The 17,338-nt window shown below is 45.4% G+C and overlaps 1 protein-coding gene across 1 annotated transcript in view; it reads right to left on the bottom strand.

Annotated features, from left to right (window-relative positions):
• LOC133348727 (protein phosphatase 1E-like) overlaps window positions 1-17,338 on the bottom strand; it is a 77,746-nt gene that overhangs the window by 8,262 nt on the left and 52,146 nt on the right. The window contains exons 2-4 of the mRNA XM_061561663.1: window positions 5,084-5,205; window positions 1,699-1,898; window positions 514-705 (exon numbers count right to left, since the gene is read on the bottom strand). Of these exons, the coding sequence (XP_061417647.1) occupies window positions 514-705; window positions 1,699-1,898; window positions 5,084-5,205 (514 nt within the window). The remainder of the gene's footprint in view (window positions 1-513; window positions 706-1,698; window positions 1,899-5,083; window positions 5,206-17,338) is intronic.

Here is a 17,338-nt window from a genome sequence, read left to right as displayed (position 1 = left end):
TTGGCAACTAAAATTGTGAACAATACTCACCACTGAAAAACCACACTGGCTATTGTGAACCACCTTAGTAAATTGCGAGCCACATTGACCAATTTCAAACCACACTGGCCCTTGTGAACCACACTGGCCAAATACGAACCACCACTGGCCATCGTGAAGCACAATGGCCAATTTCAACCCATACTGGCCATTGTGAACCACAATGGTCAATTTCGAATCACAGTAGCCATTTGCGAATCATACCGGCGATTGCAAACTACACTGGCCATTGTGGACCACACTGGCGATTGCGAACTACACTGGCCAATTCTGAATTCTGAACCACATTGGCCATTGTGAACCACCACTGTTCTCTTGTGAACAACACCAGGAAGAGGTGGTCACTCCATTGTGACCCCAGAGCCGCATAAAACGAAGCCACGGCCCAGCCGTGTATGTCCCCCACGTGCTGCTCGACCGCGTCTTGCATCTCCAGATGCCGCAGCGGCGTCCCGCTCCTCCAACTGCACACACCTCCTGGCGAGCCTTGAGCACGAAGCGCTGGTCCGTCTGGCAGAACGCCCGGCGCAGTGCCTCCAGGGGGTCGCGGCGGAATGAGCCCTCGCGTGCCAGGCTCACGTGCAGGTGCGTTGCCGCATAGATGGCGGCGTCGACGCCTCCGTGGCCGTCGAATATCGCAAAGTACGCCTGGTCGTCCTCCTCCTCCTGCAACATACGGCCCGGTGCGTGGCGCGGGTGAGCGGGCGGACGCCTTCGCGTGAGGAAGCGGAGTGCGTGAAGGCCAACCAAATCAATGTCCGGGAGGCTCTCAACATGGGACACGTGGTGAGCTGATGGCGCCTTCCCGCTGCCATTCCACTTTAAAGAGCAACATGCACTCAATCAGTAGCCCGTCCCACACATAGAGAAGCAGGCCTCCTCCATTCTCTCTGATGTTCGCCCTGCCTACTCATCATCCAATCCCGGCCCATTACCAATAACAATCCCCGCCATTTGCTACTAAGTGACAGTGACCTTACCACGGTCCTGTGTCAGGCCAGGTGCACTTTAAGGCCATGTGAAGTGTCAAAGGCTCGCTGACAGGAGGTCAAGGGACAGACCCAGGTGCCATGGGTTGACTGACTGGACTGTGACAACTTGCTGCGTTTTAGCCGCCCGGCGCTCAGCTCGTTGTTGTGAGCGTCACTCCACTGCCCTCCGTTTTTGCTGGAGGGTGACTGCCTCCAACTGCCCAGTAGCGTCCTTCACGAGCCTCCTTCATAGAGACTGATCTTGACACCCCTGGTACAAGTCCACTCAGCTCCACATCCTTCCGTACCGCATGAGTCCATCTCTTCTCCAGCCCGTGTCGTACACGTTAAGTTAAGCCCCCTCTATGCGGCCAAACAGAAGCTGCTTGAGCATGTGGTGGCTGGGCATGTGGGCTACATGACCCTGCCCACTACTCAGGTAGCCCCAGCCATTGCCCATGTCGAGTGAGGCCAGAAAAAAATGAAATGCCTCAATATTTGTGCTTTTAAAATACTTTAAGACACATGAATATTGGTGGTCATAAAGGGCCTTGTGAACAGTCCACATTTACATGACAGGGGTCATAGTCTCTACAGGGGTGGCCACTGCCTTCGGACCTGTACTCAGCAATTGTTTGTTAAAAAAAAGTATCAAAAGCCACGACCAAGTAAAACCCCCTGACTGCACCTCGCTGGTGAAGAGGGCGTTGAGGTCCTGGAAGATGACATGGCGGTCCTCCATCTTGCGCCGCGTGTTCTTGATGGCGTGCAGCGAGATCTGGAAGCTGCGGCGCTGGCGAGACAGCGCGGGCGGCTCCTTCTGCCACGCCACGCACACCTCGCGCAGCTTGGCGAACACCAGGCGCGCCAGCTTCACCGAGTCGTACACTGAGGGGGTGTTCGGAAAGAGAGGGGGGGTGGGAAACCTTACAGCGGACCGAATAGGAACTTCCAATACCTTTGGCGGTAAACCACACAGTAGTCGACACGAAACTTTAATCACCATGTGTTCAACTACTTGACAGACAACAGGTGACCGAATGCAGTGGTGTGGCCAGGTCCAAAATACTCCCCTCTAGCAATCGATTAGTGCAGCTAACGTGAATTAATGGATTAACAAAAAATAAAAAACGTAAGTGTGCCAGCTATTATGAAGTGGAGCTAAATCTTGTAACAGTTCTATAGTCTTGCCCGCACGTCAACCACCCCTCCACGCCCGCTTTCTAAAGTTAGATGATTTTTTTCTTGAAAGTTATACATTAATTAATTAGAGTTCTTAAAATTCAAGGACAGTACCATTTTCTGACTGCTCCCAGTGATTTGGCGAGGCAATGTTTAACTATTTTTGTACATCAATGCTGTCCATGACCCTTATAATATCTGGCACATATAAAATAAGTCTCTAAGTTCAACATTAACACTACCTTACAAGATAAAATCAATAAATATGGCATTGTGAGGTGACTCGGTCGCCTCCATTATGAGGGCACAAACTGCTGACAACATTCAATGGCGATCAAAACAGGTCGCAAGTGTTTCAAACGCAACATTGATCCGTCTGGAGGAAGCTGCCGTGGCGTAATGGTTATGAACGTGGACTCGCAATTTAGAGGTCACTGGTTTGACCGTGCAGCAGAGTAGCTGCAACATTGGGTAAGGCTGCTTCAATCCCACCCGTTTCTCACCAGCCAGCACGTTACCCGACCACAGTTTGCATGCTGTGGGGTAAAGTGTGGGTAATCCCACCGCTTCCAAAAGGTGCAGGTCTGCGTGGAAGAGTAGGCCAAAATTATCATAAAATTAGGCCCTTTTCTGCCAGCAATGGGGGTAAAGGTGTAGGGTTGCACCTTTACACTTTTCATTGATCTGCAATTGCGCGTCGGTGGTGGGTGGATCAAGTGCTGTTTTATATAAACGATGAAAGAGATGCCTTACCTTTTTCCATTTTTTTCCATTACCCACAGTGTGCTGAGACAGCGCATAAATAATTTGGGCATCTTTGCTGATGCGTGTAGACAAGGTCACATGAACAGCGCTTCTGGCAAATGGAATGGCTCCATTATTCAAATAGCCATGAAATTGAGTCAAATGCAGAACGTGACATTGTAAACATAATTTAGAATCTTCTCTCTCTGGTTTTGGAATGGAATGTTCATTAAATGTTAAGTATGAGATAAGAATGGTTTGATGTTACAAATTCAAGCAATGTCCCAGTTTATTAATACGTTCCTGTATGACAGAAGCATGCTTGAAATGACGCCTGAGACTAAAAGAGGAAACATGTGGATGGGAAAATAAATGCTCATAAAGGCGTCACATTAACTGTTAAGAAAAATAAGCAGGCTTGGGGGGAGGACACGTCACTAGGAGGGACAATCGGCGGTGTTTTATAATAATTAGAATCAGAATATTGATTTATACTGGAGGAATCCGATGAGTTATAAAGCTTTTTTTTCCACAGATTTACAAATCGGGAAAGCGGCAGCCAAGGGAGAGACGGCGCCCAGGAGGACATCTGCCGCAGAAACTGAGCGACACATTTGCTCACGTGCAGTGCTTCGTGGATTGTTACGCTGCAGGACCGATACCAACCCTGACGCCTGTTGTATATTTTGGGGTTTGTGTGTTCTCCCCGTAGTTGTGTGGATTTTTTAAATCCGAGTCCTTCGGTTTTCTCCTCCACATTTAGAAACGTGCGTTTAGATTATCCGGCTGCTGTAAATTTCCACATGATACGGCAGTTCATTGAGCTGTCATTTGTGGCCAGGTCGCTACTGAAAAATAAGTAATAGCTCAGCGGTCCTTACCTGGTCAAATAAATGTAAATATATTTTAGCGATGTGTTTACCTTTCCTATACTTTGCACCCCTATCGTGTTTTGTACTGTTTGTTGTTGTAACTTTCTGACCCACCCTTACTGGACATCTGTGAAAAATAGCTTTATAACTCATCGGATTCCTTCAGTATGAATGAAGATTCAAATTTTGAGACGACAATGGCTTGGCGAAGATATCATCCAGCAGTTTAAACATGGCATGTAGAACCTGGCAATACAAAACTTGAGATAAGAAGTGCAATCTACGATTTTGTGAAACTCCCGTATCAGACCGGTTTGTGAGGTAGCCAGGAGATGGCAGTACTGCACGTGTGTTTGTGAACCCATCCGTGTGCCGATACATTATCCTCTCGTACTGCGGTCAACACCCTGCGGCTCTGTAAGGAGCTGCTTCGTGACCGTTATTTATTAAGGAGCCGACCGTCTCGTATTCACCGCAGTGCATTGCGTCTCTTGAAAAATATTTTTTTGACCGAATTCGAAAAAAAATGTCTCTTCTTGTTATTTGGGTTGCCGACCCCTGGGATAGTATTTTCTGGAAATCAAGGCTTTCTTTGATTACTATTGTACCAAGTGGCGGTGCTGGGCATAATCAAACGAAACAAAAGCTGAGGCCTCTAAGCAGCTCAGCAGCCCTGATTCATGAAAAATATATGGGTGTCTTAAATATCAGCTCAAATTCAAATCCTCATAAACACAGCATGCCAACTTACATATGAAATTAATGTCGCTCTTCTCTCGTATGCGCATCTCTTTGATCGTCTCACGGAAACTGCATTTGTCGACATTCCATTTATCTCCCTAAGTATTTATCTCTTGTCTGTATCTCCTCCGTTATCTCATGAATATCTGACTCATTGAAAGGGGGAGTGGGGGGATGGGTCGGGCACCCAAAATATCTTATGCTTTGCCCTCCCCCAATTGTGCCCAGTAAACATCTTAACGGCTCAGTCAGGAGTTGCTGGATAAATAGATCACATCATTGATATGGTTATGGAAATGATAGCGATGTAAATTAACATGCGAGGCCAAGAGGCAGACCTCGATGCAGGCAGGTAGAGAGATTCCATTGGCCTGATAATACACCGTACACAATCAATACACTGTACATAATCAGAACATGCAGCAAGGACACGCAGGGAATGCAGAGGGTTTTTGATCAAGAGAAAACCCTCTGTAGCTGACAGCAACATCTAGCATGGTGAAGCGGAGGAGGATGTATTGAGTGCACACTTACACAGTGGTTCCTCAGTGCCCTCCTTGATTTGTGCGGGGCAGAGACACGAGGACAGGTCAGAGGCCAGCACCTCGGCGGCCGTGGAGCGAGCCAAGGATGCAGCCAGGAGATACGGGGCATTGCTGTGGATTCAGGACAGGTAACAAACCAGCAGCATAATTACCAACAACAACCATAGTAAGGGAATTTCATCATCATCATCATCATTCGCCATCGTCTATTGGCTGCCTGGTGAAGACATGTCCATGCCGTGGCCATTGCTCACAATGCTGTGATGCCACAATGTCACACTCCTGCACGTGGAATTATCTTTCGTCGCTCCATCTCCACGCAGGCGGTGTTTTCTTGGTCACATTCTGTCTCTCAGGCATCTGTAAAGTTATCTATCCAAAAAAATAAAATCATCGCAGTCTCCAGGAATTTGTACTTATGGGAAGGTTTTTAAAAAATAAAAACAATACGTTGAATATGGGGAGGGGGACCAGAGTATATGGAGAAATTCCCATGCATATGAGGCGATAACAGTGAAAGCTCTTTACAGATGAAGGTAGATTCAAGTATCCTTTTCTGTACCACCACATCTGGCCCAAAACTCCTAACATCACATCCTGACTCGACGACTGAAACTGTCTCCTCTGTGGCCCACCCTCAAATTCCTCATCGCCAAACTGAAGATAATCTAAAATTACGCTGCCGGGCATCACGTCCACGCTTGTAAATGTGATCACGTCATCGCAATTGCAGATCTCTCCACTGGCTGCTAACCTGGATCGATTACAAGATCGCAATCCCCATCTTGAAGGTCCTCTATGAACGTACCTACATCTCTCATCTCTCTCAACTCCTCCAACACGTTGTCCCCTACCTCTCTCTCAACTCCCATCTCACTCTACTCTCCTCCAGGCACTCCTGTGCTCCAGCAACCAAGGCTTTCTCTTGGGGTCCCTCGGTAACATTCGCAAAGTAGGGAGTCGCTCATTCTCCTCTGCTGCCCCCATTGCCTGGAACTCTTGCTCCCCTCGCCATCCGTGATATCCACTCCCTTTGGGCTATTTCGAGTCTGGGCATCAGGTCCCGCATTGTTTCATCTACCTATGACTCTTCCGCATTAAAATTAATATGCCCCGTGTTCTGCACAGCGTCTTGATGTGGTTGCATTTAGAAGCCGCAACACGAATCCAAATTGCATTGTAGAACCCTGCAATTAGCAGCAAATATGAAAAAAATTCAATGGAAGGGAGCGTAGGCGGAGAAATCAGCGCCTCGCAGGATGGGCCTAGCGACCCGAGTGATTCCCGTGATGGCTAATGCCACCGGCGAGATATAAGACTCCCTCTTTACTAATTCACGTTGACCAGCTTGGTGAAGTATGGCCAAACAACTCCCATAATCGACATGGCGTGTGGGGTGGCCTTCATCGAAATATAGCTTTTTAAAATTGAATGTAGAAGCATGAAAGTCATAATAACTGTGCGTCTAGCACAGGTATGGGTACATCCGCCGCTGGATGAGGGCATCTTCATGCTCTGTGAATTGTGACCATACCTTTGTATTTGTTTATTATAACCTCAACACGCTGGTCAGTGTTGGATTTCAAAGCAGTGCAGGTGCCGGTTGTGAAGCAGTGTACATATGAAAGTCTGTAACAATTCACTTGCTCCGCTTGCGATTGCATGAACCATGGAGACTCGGGGTATTGGTTTCATTTGAGAATTAGTCATTTTTCATCTCTTTTGTCCAGTTTTGTTTGTACTGTCGGTCTTGCCCCTGCCTCGCTCATCCGATTGGCCTCGAGGTGACGCTTGCATATAATTGTAGTGACACCCAACACGGTTATCTTCATTAATGGCAGTCTTTATTTCTTCCAGCACGAGACACAGCCTTCAAAGATTCACTTCAAGTGTCTCGAGCTTATCGCGTTTCCCCCCTCCTTGTATATCCCTCAAGCCCCTTTCTCGAAGGTTCCTTGACCCACTTCCCCTCCAGCCAATCACCTTCCCACTTTCTCTAACGGATCCCAACCGACCTCCCTGTCAATCATCCTCCGTTTCCCACCCTTTTCATTTTGAATTTCTCCTCCAATCCCCTTCATCCATTTCCCGGCCTCTAACCAATCCCCTTTCAGGCCCGTTAAGTACCAGTCAGAGGGCTTTATTTATTTTATTTTCTACCTACGTGACTTTACCGAAAGAACCAAAGAGTATGGATCCCTGCAGTCACGAAAACTTCAAATCTAGATTTTAGAGGGCTTTGTTTTTACTTCCTGAGGTGGGCATCGTTGGAAAGTAATACCGAATCAGAATCTGTATTCATACCGGAGGAATCCGATAAGCTATAAAGCTCTTTTTCACAGATGTCCAGCAGGGGCGAGTAAGAACGTTACAAGAACAAACAGTACAAAAACACGATACAATCTCTACGTCATGTACAGACACCGTAAACGATGCATTCCCATGCTCACAATCGCAAACGTCGACGTGTTCCATAACATTTGCGAAACAGAAGATTCTACATTTGAAGCTTTCGTGACTGCAATGATTCATATTCTTAGGTTTTTTCGGTAAAGTCACGTAGGTACCACCTGAAGACGGAAGCTTGTGTTGCCTCCGAAACGTCGTGATTTTTATTTTATTTTACTTTTTTATTTTACTTTTTAATGTTTTTACCTACGTGACTTTACCGGAAAAAACCTAAGAATATGAAACAGAAGATTTTACTTCAATTCGTGACCCGAGCAAAACATCATTTTTCTCGTTCACCATGGTGGTGGCCACGTGTTTTAGCAACCACGTCGAGCACGCCCACGCTGCCCAAGCCAATGTTTGCTCGGAAGATGACGAAATGTGACCAATATAACGAGTAAAAATGTGTGTAACACGTTGTTCTGGAGGGTGTTCCTTGCCTATGATGCGCGGGGCAAGCCGGTGACATTTGCTGAAGGGGTCGTGGCACTCGAGGGCGGCCCTAGACGAGCTGCTGCCAGCAACTGGTGCCCTCGGGTCTAAGCGAACAAAGGCAATCGGCACCCCAAAACCCCAAGGGCAGATCTAGGCTGAGGTTTTTGGTAAACTGGGAAATATCGTGCCCCTAGTTTCAATTTAATGTCTTTGTAAGCGTTTTTTTTTAACGGAGGCATAATCATTCGGTTTGTCCGTCCGTCTGTCTGTCCAACCAATACATTCTCATAAATGTTGAGAAATTAATTATTCATATTTCCTCTGTACACGCACGGGAATTGATTGTATTTTTTTAATTTGTATTTCCCCACCACCCCCCCTCGAATTTGGTGCCCCACTTAATTTGACGCCCAAGGCGACTGCCGAGTTGGCCTAAATGGACGGGCCGCCCTTGACCACAATCTGCTAATGAGACAAAAAAAAAGACATGCAAGCAGTCTCGAGGTTATCCCGCTCAACATCAAAGGGACCCTTCAAATGTTCTTTGTGTCTTTCGGTAAAGTCACGTGGATTTTGTTTGAACCTATCTCCGTGACTTTACCGAAAGACCCAAAGAATATGAATTCCTGCAGTCACGAAAGCTTTAAATCAAGGCCCTTGAAATGTTAATCGAACTTGACGTATCGTCGTGAACATCACAGCGGTCTACCACAGTGGACACGACGCATGAGAAGGTTAATCAAGCGCTGCCGAGGAACACTGCACCACAAGTAGCACAGGCTGATATAGACTTATGCACTAGTAACTTAATTTTCGATTTAAAGCTTTCGTGACTGCAGGGTTTCATCTTCTTGGTTCTTTCGGTAAAGGTCTCCCCGACAGACCTGGTCTTCACCTGAGGACGGCTGCTTGCGTTGTGGCCGAAACGTCGTGAGAATTATTTTATTATGTTTTATTTGTATTATTTTATTACTTCCCTTCTACGTGACTTTACCGAAAGAACCAAGAAGATACTAACTTAATGATTTTGCTAGATGAAGGCCTCCCTAACCACCTTGTTGGTCATGGGGGGGGGGGGGGTTGAAAGGGTTCAGGGATGCCCAACAACCAGCCAGTCTCATATCACTCTCCACTCCTGTTAGCCGTGGCCTGGAATCGAACTCAGGTCATCGAGTCTTGATAGTGCAATGTGTCAAACAAGTCACCGCTCCACCCCAATCAGTTTATTTATGAAGTACGCAAAAAACATATAACTGTCGTACACATTTACAATTAGTTGCCATTGTTTTAGTTTAATTATCAAGCGAATTATAACGAACGATATGCAGACACATTGACCCCCTCACACCCCTCTGACCTTCGCATCTGATTGACTCACACAAGTGACGACATCACATCTACCCCCTCCATTTAAGACCGAAACAGGAGGAGGATTTAATTTTTCGATTTAAAGCTTTCGTGACTGCAGGGATTCATCTTCTTGGTTCTTTCGGTAAAGTCACGTAGAATGGAAATAATAAAATAATAAAAATTTAAATTATAAAAATAATACTGACTGTTTTTTATATGCATTCATTAATTCCCCCCCCCCCACTTCTTGCAAGAATTGCTCACAAGTGATGTCATCACATCTACCCTCCATTTAAGACCGAAACAGGAGGAGGATTTCTCCACAACTCTGGCCGTCCGCCTGATGAGGCTGGTTGTAATTACCGGCGAAACGTCGTACTCGGAATTGTAAACGTCGTGGGTTTACTCTCCAAAAACACCGGCGTGCGACATCTATATTTACGCGATCTAACCCAAAAATATATATTATGGATATAACGAAGGATTTAATGTTCGTGCGCGGACAATCCAGAATGTTCCACGAGCCACCAGCTGATGTGCGACGAGTCGCCCCTTTCATTACAGAAAGAATGAACGCCCCACAACCCCCTAATTAATTTGCCACGTCCATGGAAACTGCCCCCGATGTTTCATTCAACGCCTGGGCCTGGTGGGGTTTATTTTAATTATTCCCCTCACATTTCGGTTACCATGGAAGGTGCCGCCCTGAGTAGAGGAGGATGCGTTTGAACAGCCGTCTGTGAATAATCACACACCCCCCCCTCCTCAAAACCCCTTATCATTAACGGATTTTCTGCTCGTACAAGCAGTGCCTCCGCAATGCATTCTAAAGAGAGCCCTGCTGCTTTTAATTACAATTTTTTATGTTGTTGTTGTTGTAGAGGCAGTGCTGGAAAGTGAGTCGGAAGAGAGAACTGGTTGATGCGATCAAAGGAATACAGCAAGGCAGCATAAAAACATAATAATTTATTTCGAATTAAAGCTTTCGTGACTGCAGGGATTCATCTTCTTGGTTCTTTCGGTAAAGTCACGTAGAAGGGAAATAATAAAATAATACAAATAAAACAATAAAATAATTCTCACGACGTTTCGGCCACAACGCAAGCAGCCGCCCTCAGGTGAAGAATAGGTCTGTCGACAGAAACGTCGTGAGAATTATTTTATTATGTTTTATTTTTATTATTTTATTATTTCCATTCTACGTGACTTTACCGAAAGAACCAAGAAGATAATAATTTATTTTTCACAATGTACGTAGCTGTTGAACTCATCCCGAGTGACTGTCTTTGGCCATTTCATCATTACATCGTTACGGGTTCGGATGGCGTAAAAAAAACGCAGCGATTTTTGCGCCCAGGGAAGAAACAACAAGCATAACCCGTAAAAACAAAGTTTTTCACTATAAATCCTTCATATGCGTGGCGGCTAGAGTCCTCTCGTCCTCTGGCTTGAGATGGCTGCCACCTATGGGTCAGATGATTGCATGGCAGCATTAAGCAATTGATAATTAAATATAATATTTTTGTCCTAAAAAGTGTAAAATTTTGGAAAAACATTTTCACGAACATTAATTGTCACGCACAACGAGTCTGTGTGGAAAATGTCAGCTCGATTGGATCACGGGAAGTGGGTAAAAAAACGACCGAAAGATTTGCACGGTCCTAAGCAAGCAAGTGAACTTAATATAAAAGATTTAAAACTACAGGTAGTCCTCTACTTACGATGGAGATGCGTTACGACGACCCCATCGTAAGTCGAAAATATCGTAAGTCGAAGATGGCCTCGCCTACCCAGGAGTCTTAAAGAATGGTGATAAATTAGCCAAACAGAGCAATTTACAGTACCGTACTGTATAAACTATATACTGTATGTATTTATTAATTACAATACTGTATTGCACAGTAAGATGTAAAGTAAAAGAAAACAAGGTAAATTCTTAGCCTACTTATGTGAACTGCAATTTAATAGAAAGTTTTTTCAGGAAACAATCCCATTTGCTATAAAAAACAAAACAACTTTTAACATGTATTGAACGTATCGTATTGTGGTAACCTTAAAATGAAATCGCTACAGCTACGTATCATACATGCATTGAACGTATCGTAACGTATCATATTGTACTGTACTCACCAAGATTATGTCTGTCGTCTGCATACTTGAACGATTTTAGGTTGCTGATGGCAATTTTGTCGTATCGCTATCGCCATCGTAAGATCGAAATATCGTAAGTCGGATCATCGTAACTCGGGGACTACCTGTACTCCCAATAACAGCTGTAAACAGTAAGTCATCATGATCTTCGTAATTGTCATACTTTTGCATGCTGTACGTGTGTCACGAGAATGCAGTCAGGTGCTTCCGCAGTCAGAATCAGAATGAGAATATTTATATTCGAGGAATCTGATGAGCTATGAAGTTATTTTTCACAGATGTCCAGTCGTCACTTCAGACCTGCCTCAAATCTGACATCCACAAATCAATTCCGCTCAAACAACGGTCACAGTGTTTGCGTATGACGAATTCATTTCGCAGAGAATCCATTTCTGTATTCCACACGGAGAAATGTATTTGTATCTGAAAGAATTTTGTAAAATGCACACCTTGGAAAGGCAAACCGTTTTCCTTGTTCGTTTTACTCTGTAACACTAATTATAGTCATTTTAATAAAAAAAAGAATACAACACGATTGCGTTAACATTCTACCATCACGAACCATTGTCAATCCACTGCTGGATGAAAGCCTCCTCAAGCTGCCATCTGCCGCGATCCAGCAATGAAAATCATCCACCCAGCGCCTTGGATTGTTTGATAGTCTGTCATTCCAGAATTAAAATAATGGCAAGAAAAAATATAGAAAATTCGGCCATTTTAAATAATACAAAAAAGCAATTACAATAGCGAAACCTTAATTATCATATTCTGCAGAAAAGACCCCCCCAACGCTGCGTCGATGGTGCTGCATTTCTTATTTTAGACCAAAGCTCTATTCTGTCTCGGCGCAACAATGACTCACCGCTGTTCGGGCTCATCTTTGCACAAACACCTTCGCTTTTTTGGCTCTATTTTTTTCTGCTGATGGAGCAATAACTGCTCCCTTATTGGCTTAATAAACTGGCCCCATTATTTCGATTGCCGCGCCAGGAGATTGGACCAGAGACCTCTAGATTGGAAGTCCAATTTGCTCAGCATTACTCCACGGAGGCATGCCCAGTACGCTTCACCAACTCAATGTCTCCTGTCCCCAAAATCTAAACCCTAAGCTCATTAATGCACTAAAATGTAAGTGTCAAAAAAACAACTATGGTGGTGGTAGTGAGGGGTTGGATTGAAAGCACCCGCTGCTTAAAGAACTAACAAAAAACAAAGGTCGGACCTGCCTCAATTACCCAAATTCTTTTTACTGCCGGACGGACGGAAGAAATTGGGAGGATTAAGCGAAACTTGGCACCGTTAATTTGCAAATGCCATGCCACTAGATCGAATAGAATCGTTGACGACCGGATTCCAAGTCCACCGCGCTCGCAAAACTATTTATAGGGATGGCCGTGTCACAACCGTGGGGGGAGATGGCAGTGGTGTGGCAGGGGAGGGGGAGGTATCCATCCAAGGTGACACACATCCCCACCGTAAATATTTTATGGGGCTATTCAGTGAGAACAGTTGCCCTTTTTGTAGCAGCTCACTTGGAGGAGAGGAGGGGGGGGGGCAGCAATTATAGAGGTGCGCTCATGTAGGCCGTTGCCAGATCAGTGTCGGACAAGGCCAGTGTGCGCACGCAACTGGCGGTATGTGCCACGGCCCTGCAGGTGCGTGCCACGGCCCTGCAGGTACGTGCCACGGCCCTGCAGGCTTTTTGCTTATCCACCGCTGGATGAGGGCCCTCCCCATGCCGTGCAGGTTTAGGGATTATTATCATTATTATTTATATCATGGTTGCTGAGCACAAGGCCCAAAGGGCAAAAATGCCAAGCTGTTGGTGACAAACAGCGGCAGCGGAGGTGCAATCAGATGTGAGTGGCAATAACACGTTTCGGGAATTGATCACGGTTGTATGAACTTGGGAATAAAGATACGATGGGAGGGGATTACGAAGTCGAGCAGTGGCGGAGAAGAAGCAGAATTTCAATTGCAGCCAGTGCAGTGCGGAGCACAGATGCGGGAGCGTGCAAGTACAAGATGGCAATGGATGTATCCGTACTGTCATCCACCGCATCGCTCCCGCAAGCTCAGTGACGACCTGCTCGTGCAAGGTGGGCTTGTCCCCCCGAGCGACATCCAGTTCTTCAGATGTGTTTTCAGTAAAGTCACGTTGTGGCCGAAACGTCGTGAGAATTATTTTATTACGTTTTATTTTTATTATTTTATTACTTCCCTTCTACGTGACTTTACCGAAAGAACCAAGAAGATGAATCCCTGCAGTCACGAAATCTTTAAATCGAAATGTGTTTTCAGGTTGCACCGCGCGCCGTTCGGCACGGTTGCCCGACGTTTCTGCTCCACGTGCCGCGCGAACTTCTTCCAGAGCCGAGGTCAATCGAGCGGGGCACCGTTGGCCGTACAAGGTGAACTGGTAGTCCTCCATCTCCTCGCACGCCGTCGACAAAGCGTCGCGCAGCGAGCGACACTTTTTTGACGCGCGCTGCATTGCCGAGCGGCCTCGCGCTCGTTACTCGAGGGACCCATTCAGCTGGGGCTTGAAAGCCATTCAAGCGGCGAGCCCGTCAACAGGGCGCGTCGGGGATGACGAGTTCAACAAACTGCCCATTGTGACGTAATCAGTCGCTTTCCATTGAAGCCGCGGTTGTTTTTTTCGTCAAGCAGCAATGCCAAGCGGAGATGCCGTGACGTGAATGCTGAAGAGACAGGCTGCTGCCCCCCTCCCCACCCCCCCGCTGCTGGAGGATTGTGCGGTTTCTACCGCCGCTGACTGGGCGGAGATCTGCACTTTTCAATGCTCGTTTCAGCAAAAGGAGAAAATGTAAAATATCTCTATATAATTCTTACTTCTCAAAAATGTGGTCTCTTCTTCTTGGTTCTTTCGGTAAAGTCACGTAGAAGGGAAATAATAAAATAATAAAAATAAAACATAATAAAATAATTCTCACGACGTTTCGGCCACAACGCAAGCAGCCGTCCTCAGGTGAAGACCGAAAAAACCAAGAAGATGAATCCCTGCAGTCACGAAAGCTTTAAATCGAAATTTAATGTGGTCTCTGTTCGAATAAAAAGTAACAAAACTCGAGTGTTGTGAGCTCACGGGGTCTCACAACTGCAGTAAAAAAGAGCATCATGTTTAATTTGATTCTGCACATAGTTTGGCGAAATCCTCGCTCTGAGAATGTTAATGTGTGCTTGACTTGTCACGCGGTGAAGATTACTTTGTGTATGCAGAGCAGATAGATAACTGCTGTCCTCTCTCTTCTGTGTGGCTCAAAGGTCACTCGAAGGTCACCTTTAGAAGCGGCTCTGTGATGTCCGCTTCTGTAGGCCGTTGTCTGACATGAAGAAGGATTTGCACTGCTCTGATGGTTACGATCGGGATCAAACTGGGGACAGATTTAGTAGATATTTGTATGCGTATATATATATATAAAAATGGATGTATCAAACAATGCGGCTGGTGAAGGCTTGGCTACCATTGTCTCTTTTATTCTGCCAGCTCTTCCAGTCGTCCGTTGCGAGAGAATTATGTAAGGACGCATTTTCAGCATTGAAGATAAACTAGTGTAAGTCCCAAAGCTTAAGAAATTACTATGCCATGTGTGTGTGCCTGTCTGTCAGACCTCGTGTATAATCCTTCATTAGCCAATCCGTCATTGTGCATATTTTTGGATTAAGAGGTTATATAAAACAAAAAATAAGCAACTCAAATCAATTCCACCGATTCTCGATCTACCAATGAATGAAGGTCTTCCCACGTCACGGGGGATTTTTTTGTTACCATACTTCACCAAGCTGATCAGTGCAGGTTGGTCGGGGGGGGTGGCGATTGGTTCTGATATCACTCGCCACTAATGCTAGCCAAGATCAGGAATTTAATTTCGGCTACCGGATTTTAGGATGCGGTCCACCAATCACCGGTCCACCGCTTCATCTCGAAGAAGCAATATGAGAATAACAAGCCAGAGTATATTTAAAATCATTATCTCCACGAGTCACTTATTTTCTTCCTGTGACTGACAGTCTCACTCCCAATAAAGGGTCTTCATTTGCACTGAGTACATCATAACGTCGCCTCTACTCCCTCTCGATCATAATGAATGTAATCTTTAAAAAGCCAGTGCTTCTTGAAATTATACATTTGTTGCAGCGTCTTGATACGCGATCGAATTTAGGCACTTTATATCATCCACACTTTCGTGACTGCAGGAATCCATACTCTTTGGTTCTTTCGGTAAAGTCACGTAGGTAGAAAAAATAACAGATCACGACGTTTCGATCGCCACACAAGCAATCACCTGAGGACGATTGCTTGTGTGGCGATCGAAACGTCGTGATCGATTATCTTTTCTACCCACGTGACTTTACCGAAAGAACCAAAGAGTATCGACACTTTAGTTTGTACAAAACACAACTTTTGTCGCTCATGATTATGTTGGGTGCATGCGAGCATGGGTGGGTAAATGGGTAAATGCGTGGGTTTGTGTGTGGGTGGGCGCGTGAAGCAGGTGGGTGGCTGTGTGCGTGGATGTGTGGGTGCGTGGGTGAGTGTGTGGGTGCATGGGTAGGTTTACGGTTAGGTCTGTGGGTGTGTAAGTTCGTGGGTGTGTGCATGGGTCGGGGTGTAGGTTCATGTGTGAGTGGGTGGGTGGATGAGTGAGTGGGTGGATGAGTGAGTGTGTGACTGGGTGGATCACGGGTGTGTGGGTGCGTGGGTAGGTCCGTGGGTGGGTGGGTGAGTTTGAGCACCTGAACCACACAGGTAGAGAGAGTATTACCGTTTTCATAAATAGACAACTGCTGTATGTACCTTTGTTTGCATGTTCACCAAACGTACGTGTGTTTAATGCAGACTTGATTCCTTGCAAAAGGTTTCTATTTGGTGATTGAACATCTTAACACCTAAATTTAGATTTAAAGCTTTCGTGACTGCAGGGATTCATATTCTTGGTTCTTTCGGTAAAGTCACGTAGAAGGGAAATAATAAAATAATAAACATATTAAACTATAAAAATTCTCACGACGTTTCGACTGCAACACAAGCACAAACACACCTGATGATGATTGCTTGTGTTGCAGTCGAAACGTCGTGAGAATTGTTATTGCTTTATATTTCTATTATTTTATTATTTCCCTTCTACGTGAATTTACCGAAAGAACCAGGAATATCTTAACACCTGTTTTATTGCCAAAAACGGTCAAATCTATTCTTATTTTTCATACTTTGATGCTTGCAAAAAAGGTCCCGTTCTCTACGTATCTCATTCGATCGCTCACAACAAATTCCACACCGTGCAAAAGTTGATCACCCAGGAATTGAGTGACCCAATTTCCTTCACCATTGTGAGTCGATGTAAAGAAAATTAAATGTCGAATCAATTTCAAAGCGTAATTTAGGCCAAGGCCCTCGAAAATTTACGATTTGACAGCGTGCGAGGTTTTATGTGTGTGTTTATTTCCTCATTTAATTTAATAGGATACTTAAAATGTTTCATCGCAGGCAATTGAGTTGTTTTAATTAATCAAATTTAATTATGGGGGTGGGGTTACATTTTTTTTCGACACCTGTGCATGGTGTTTGTAATATGTAGGCCAGGGGGTTTATATTCTGATGATGAGCCCCTGTTGGTGCAGTGTAAACAGCCAATAAAGCCGCTGTAAGAGTAAAATCTCTCCGTTAAGCCTCTCTCGCATTCGCAGCCTCGGCAGTCATTTCCTTTTTCGTTCGTAATTAGCGCACAATCCTCACTCACTCACTACCCCACCCCCCCCCCCCCCCTTTAGACGGAATCCCTCAGTGGAGGTGACGGGAGAAACATCCCTTGACGAATATCAAAAAACATAAAAT

The sequence above is a fragment of the Lethenteron reissneri genome, chromosome 28, assembly GCF_015708825.2.
Source record: "Lethenteron reissneri isolate LAM-NWPU_2019-01 chromosome 28, ASM1570882v1, whole genome shotgun sequence".
NCBI lineage: Eukaryota > Metazoa > Chordata > Hyperoartia > Petromyzontiformes > Petromyzontidae > Lethenteron > Lethenteron reissneri.
This window is presented reverse-complemented; position numbering and strand designations above follow the sequence as displayed.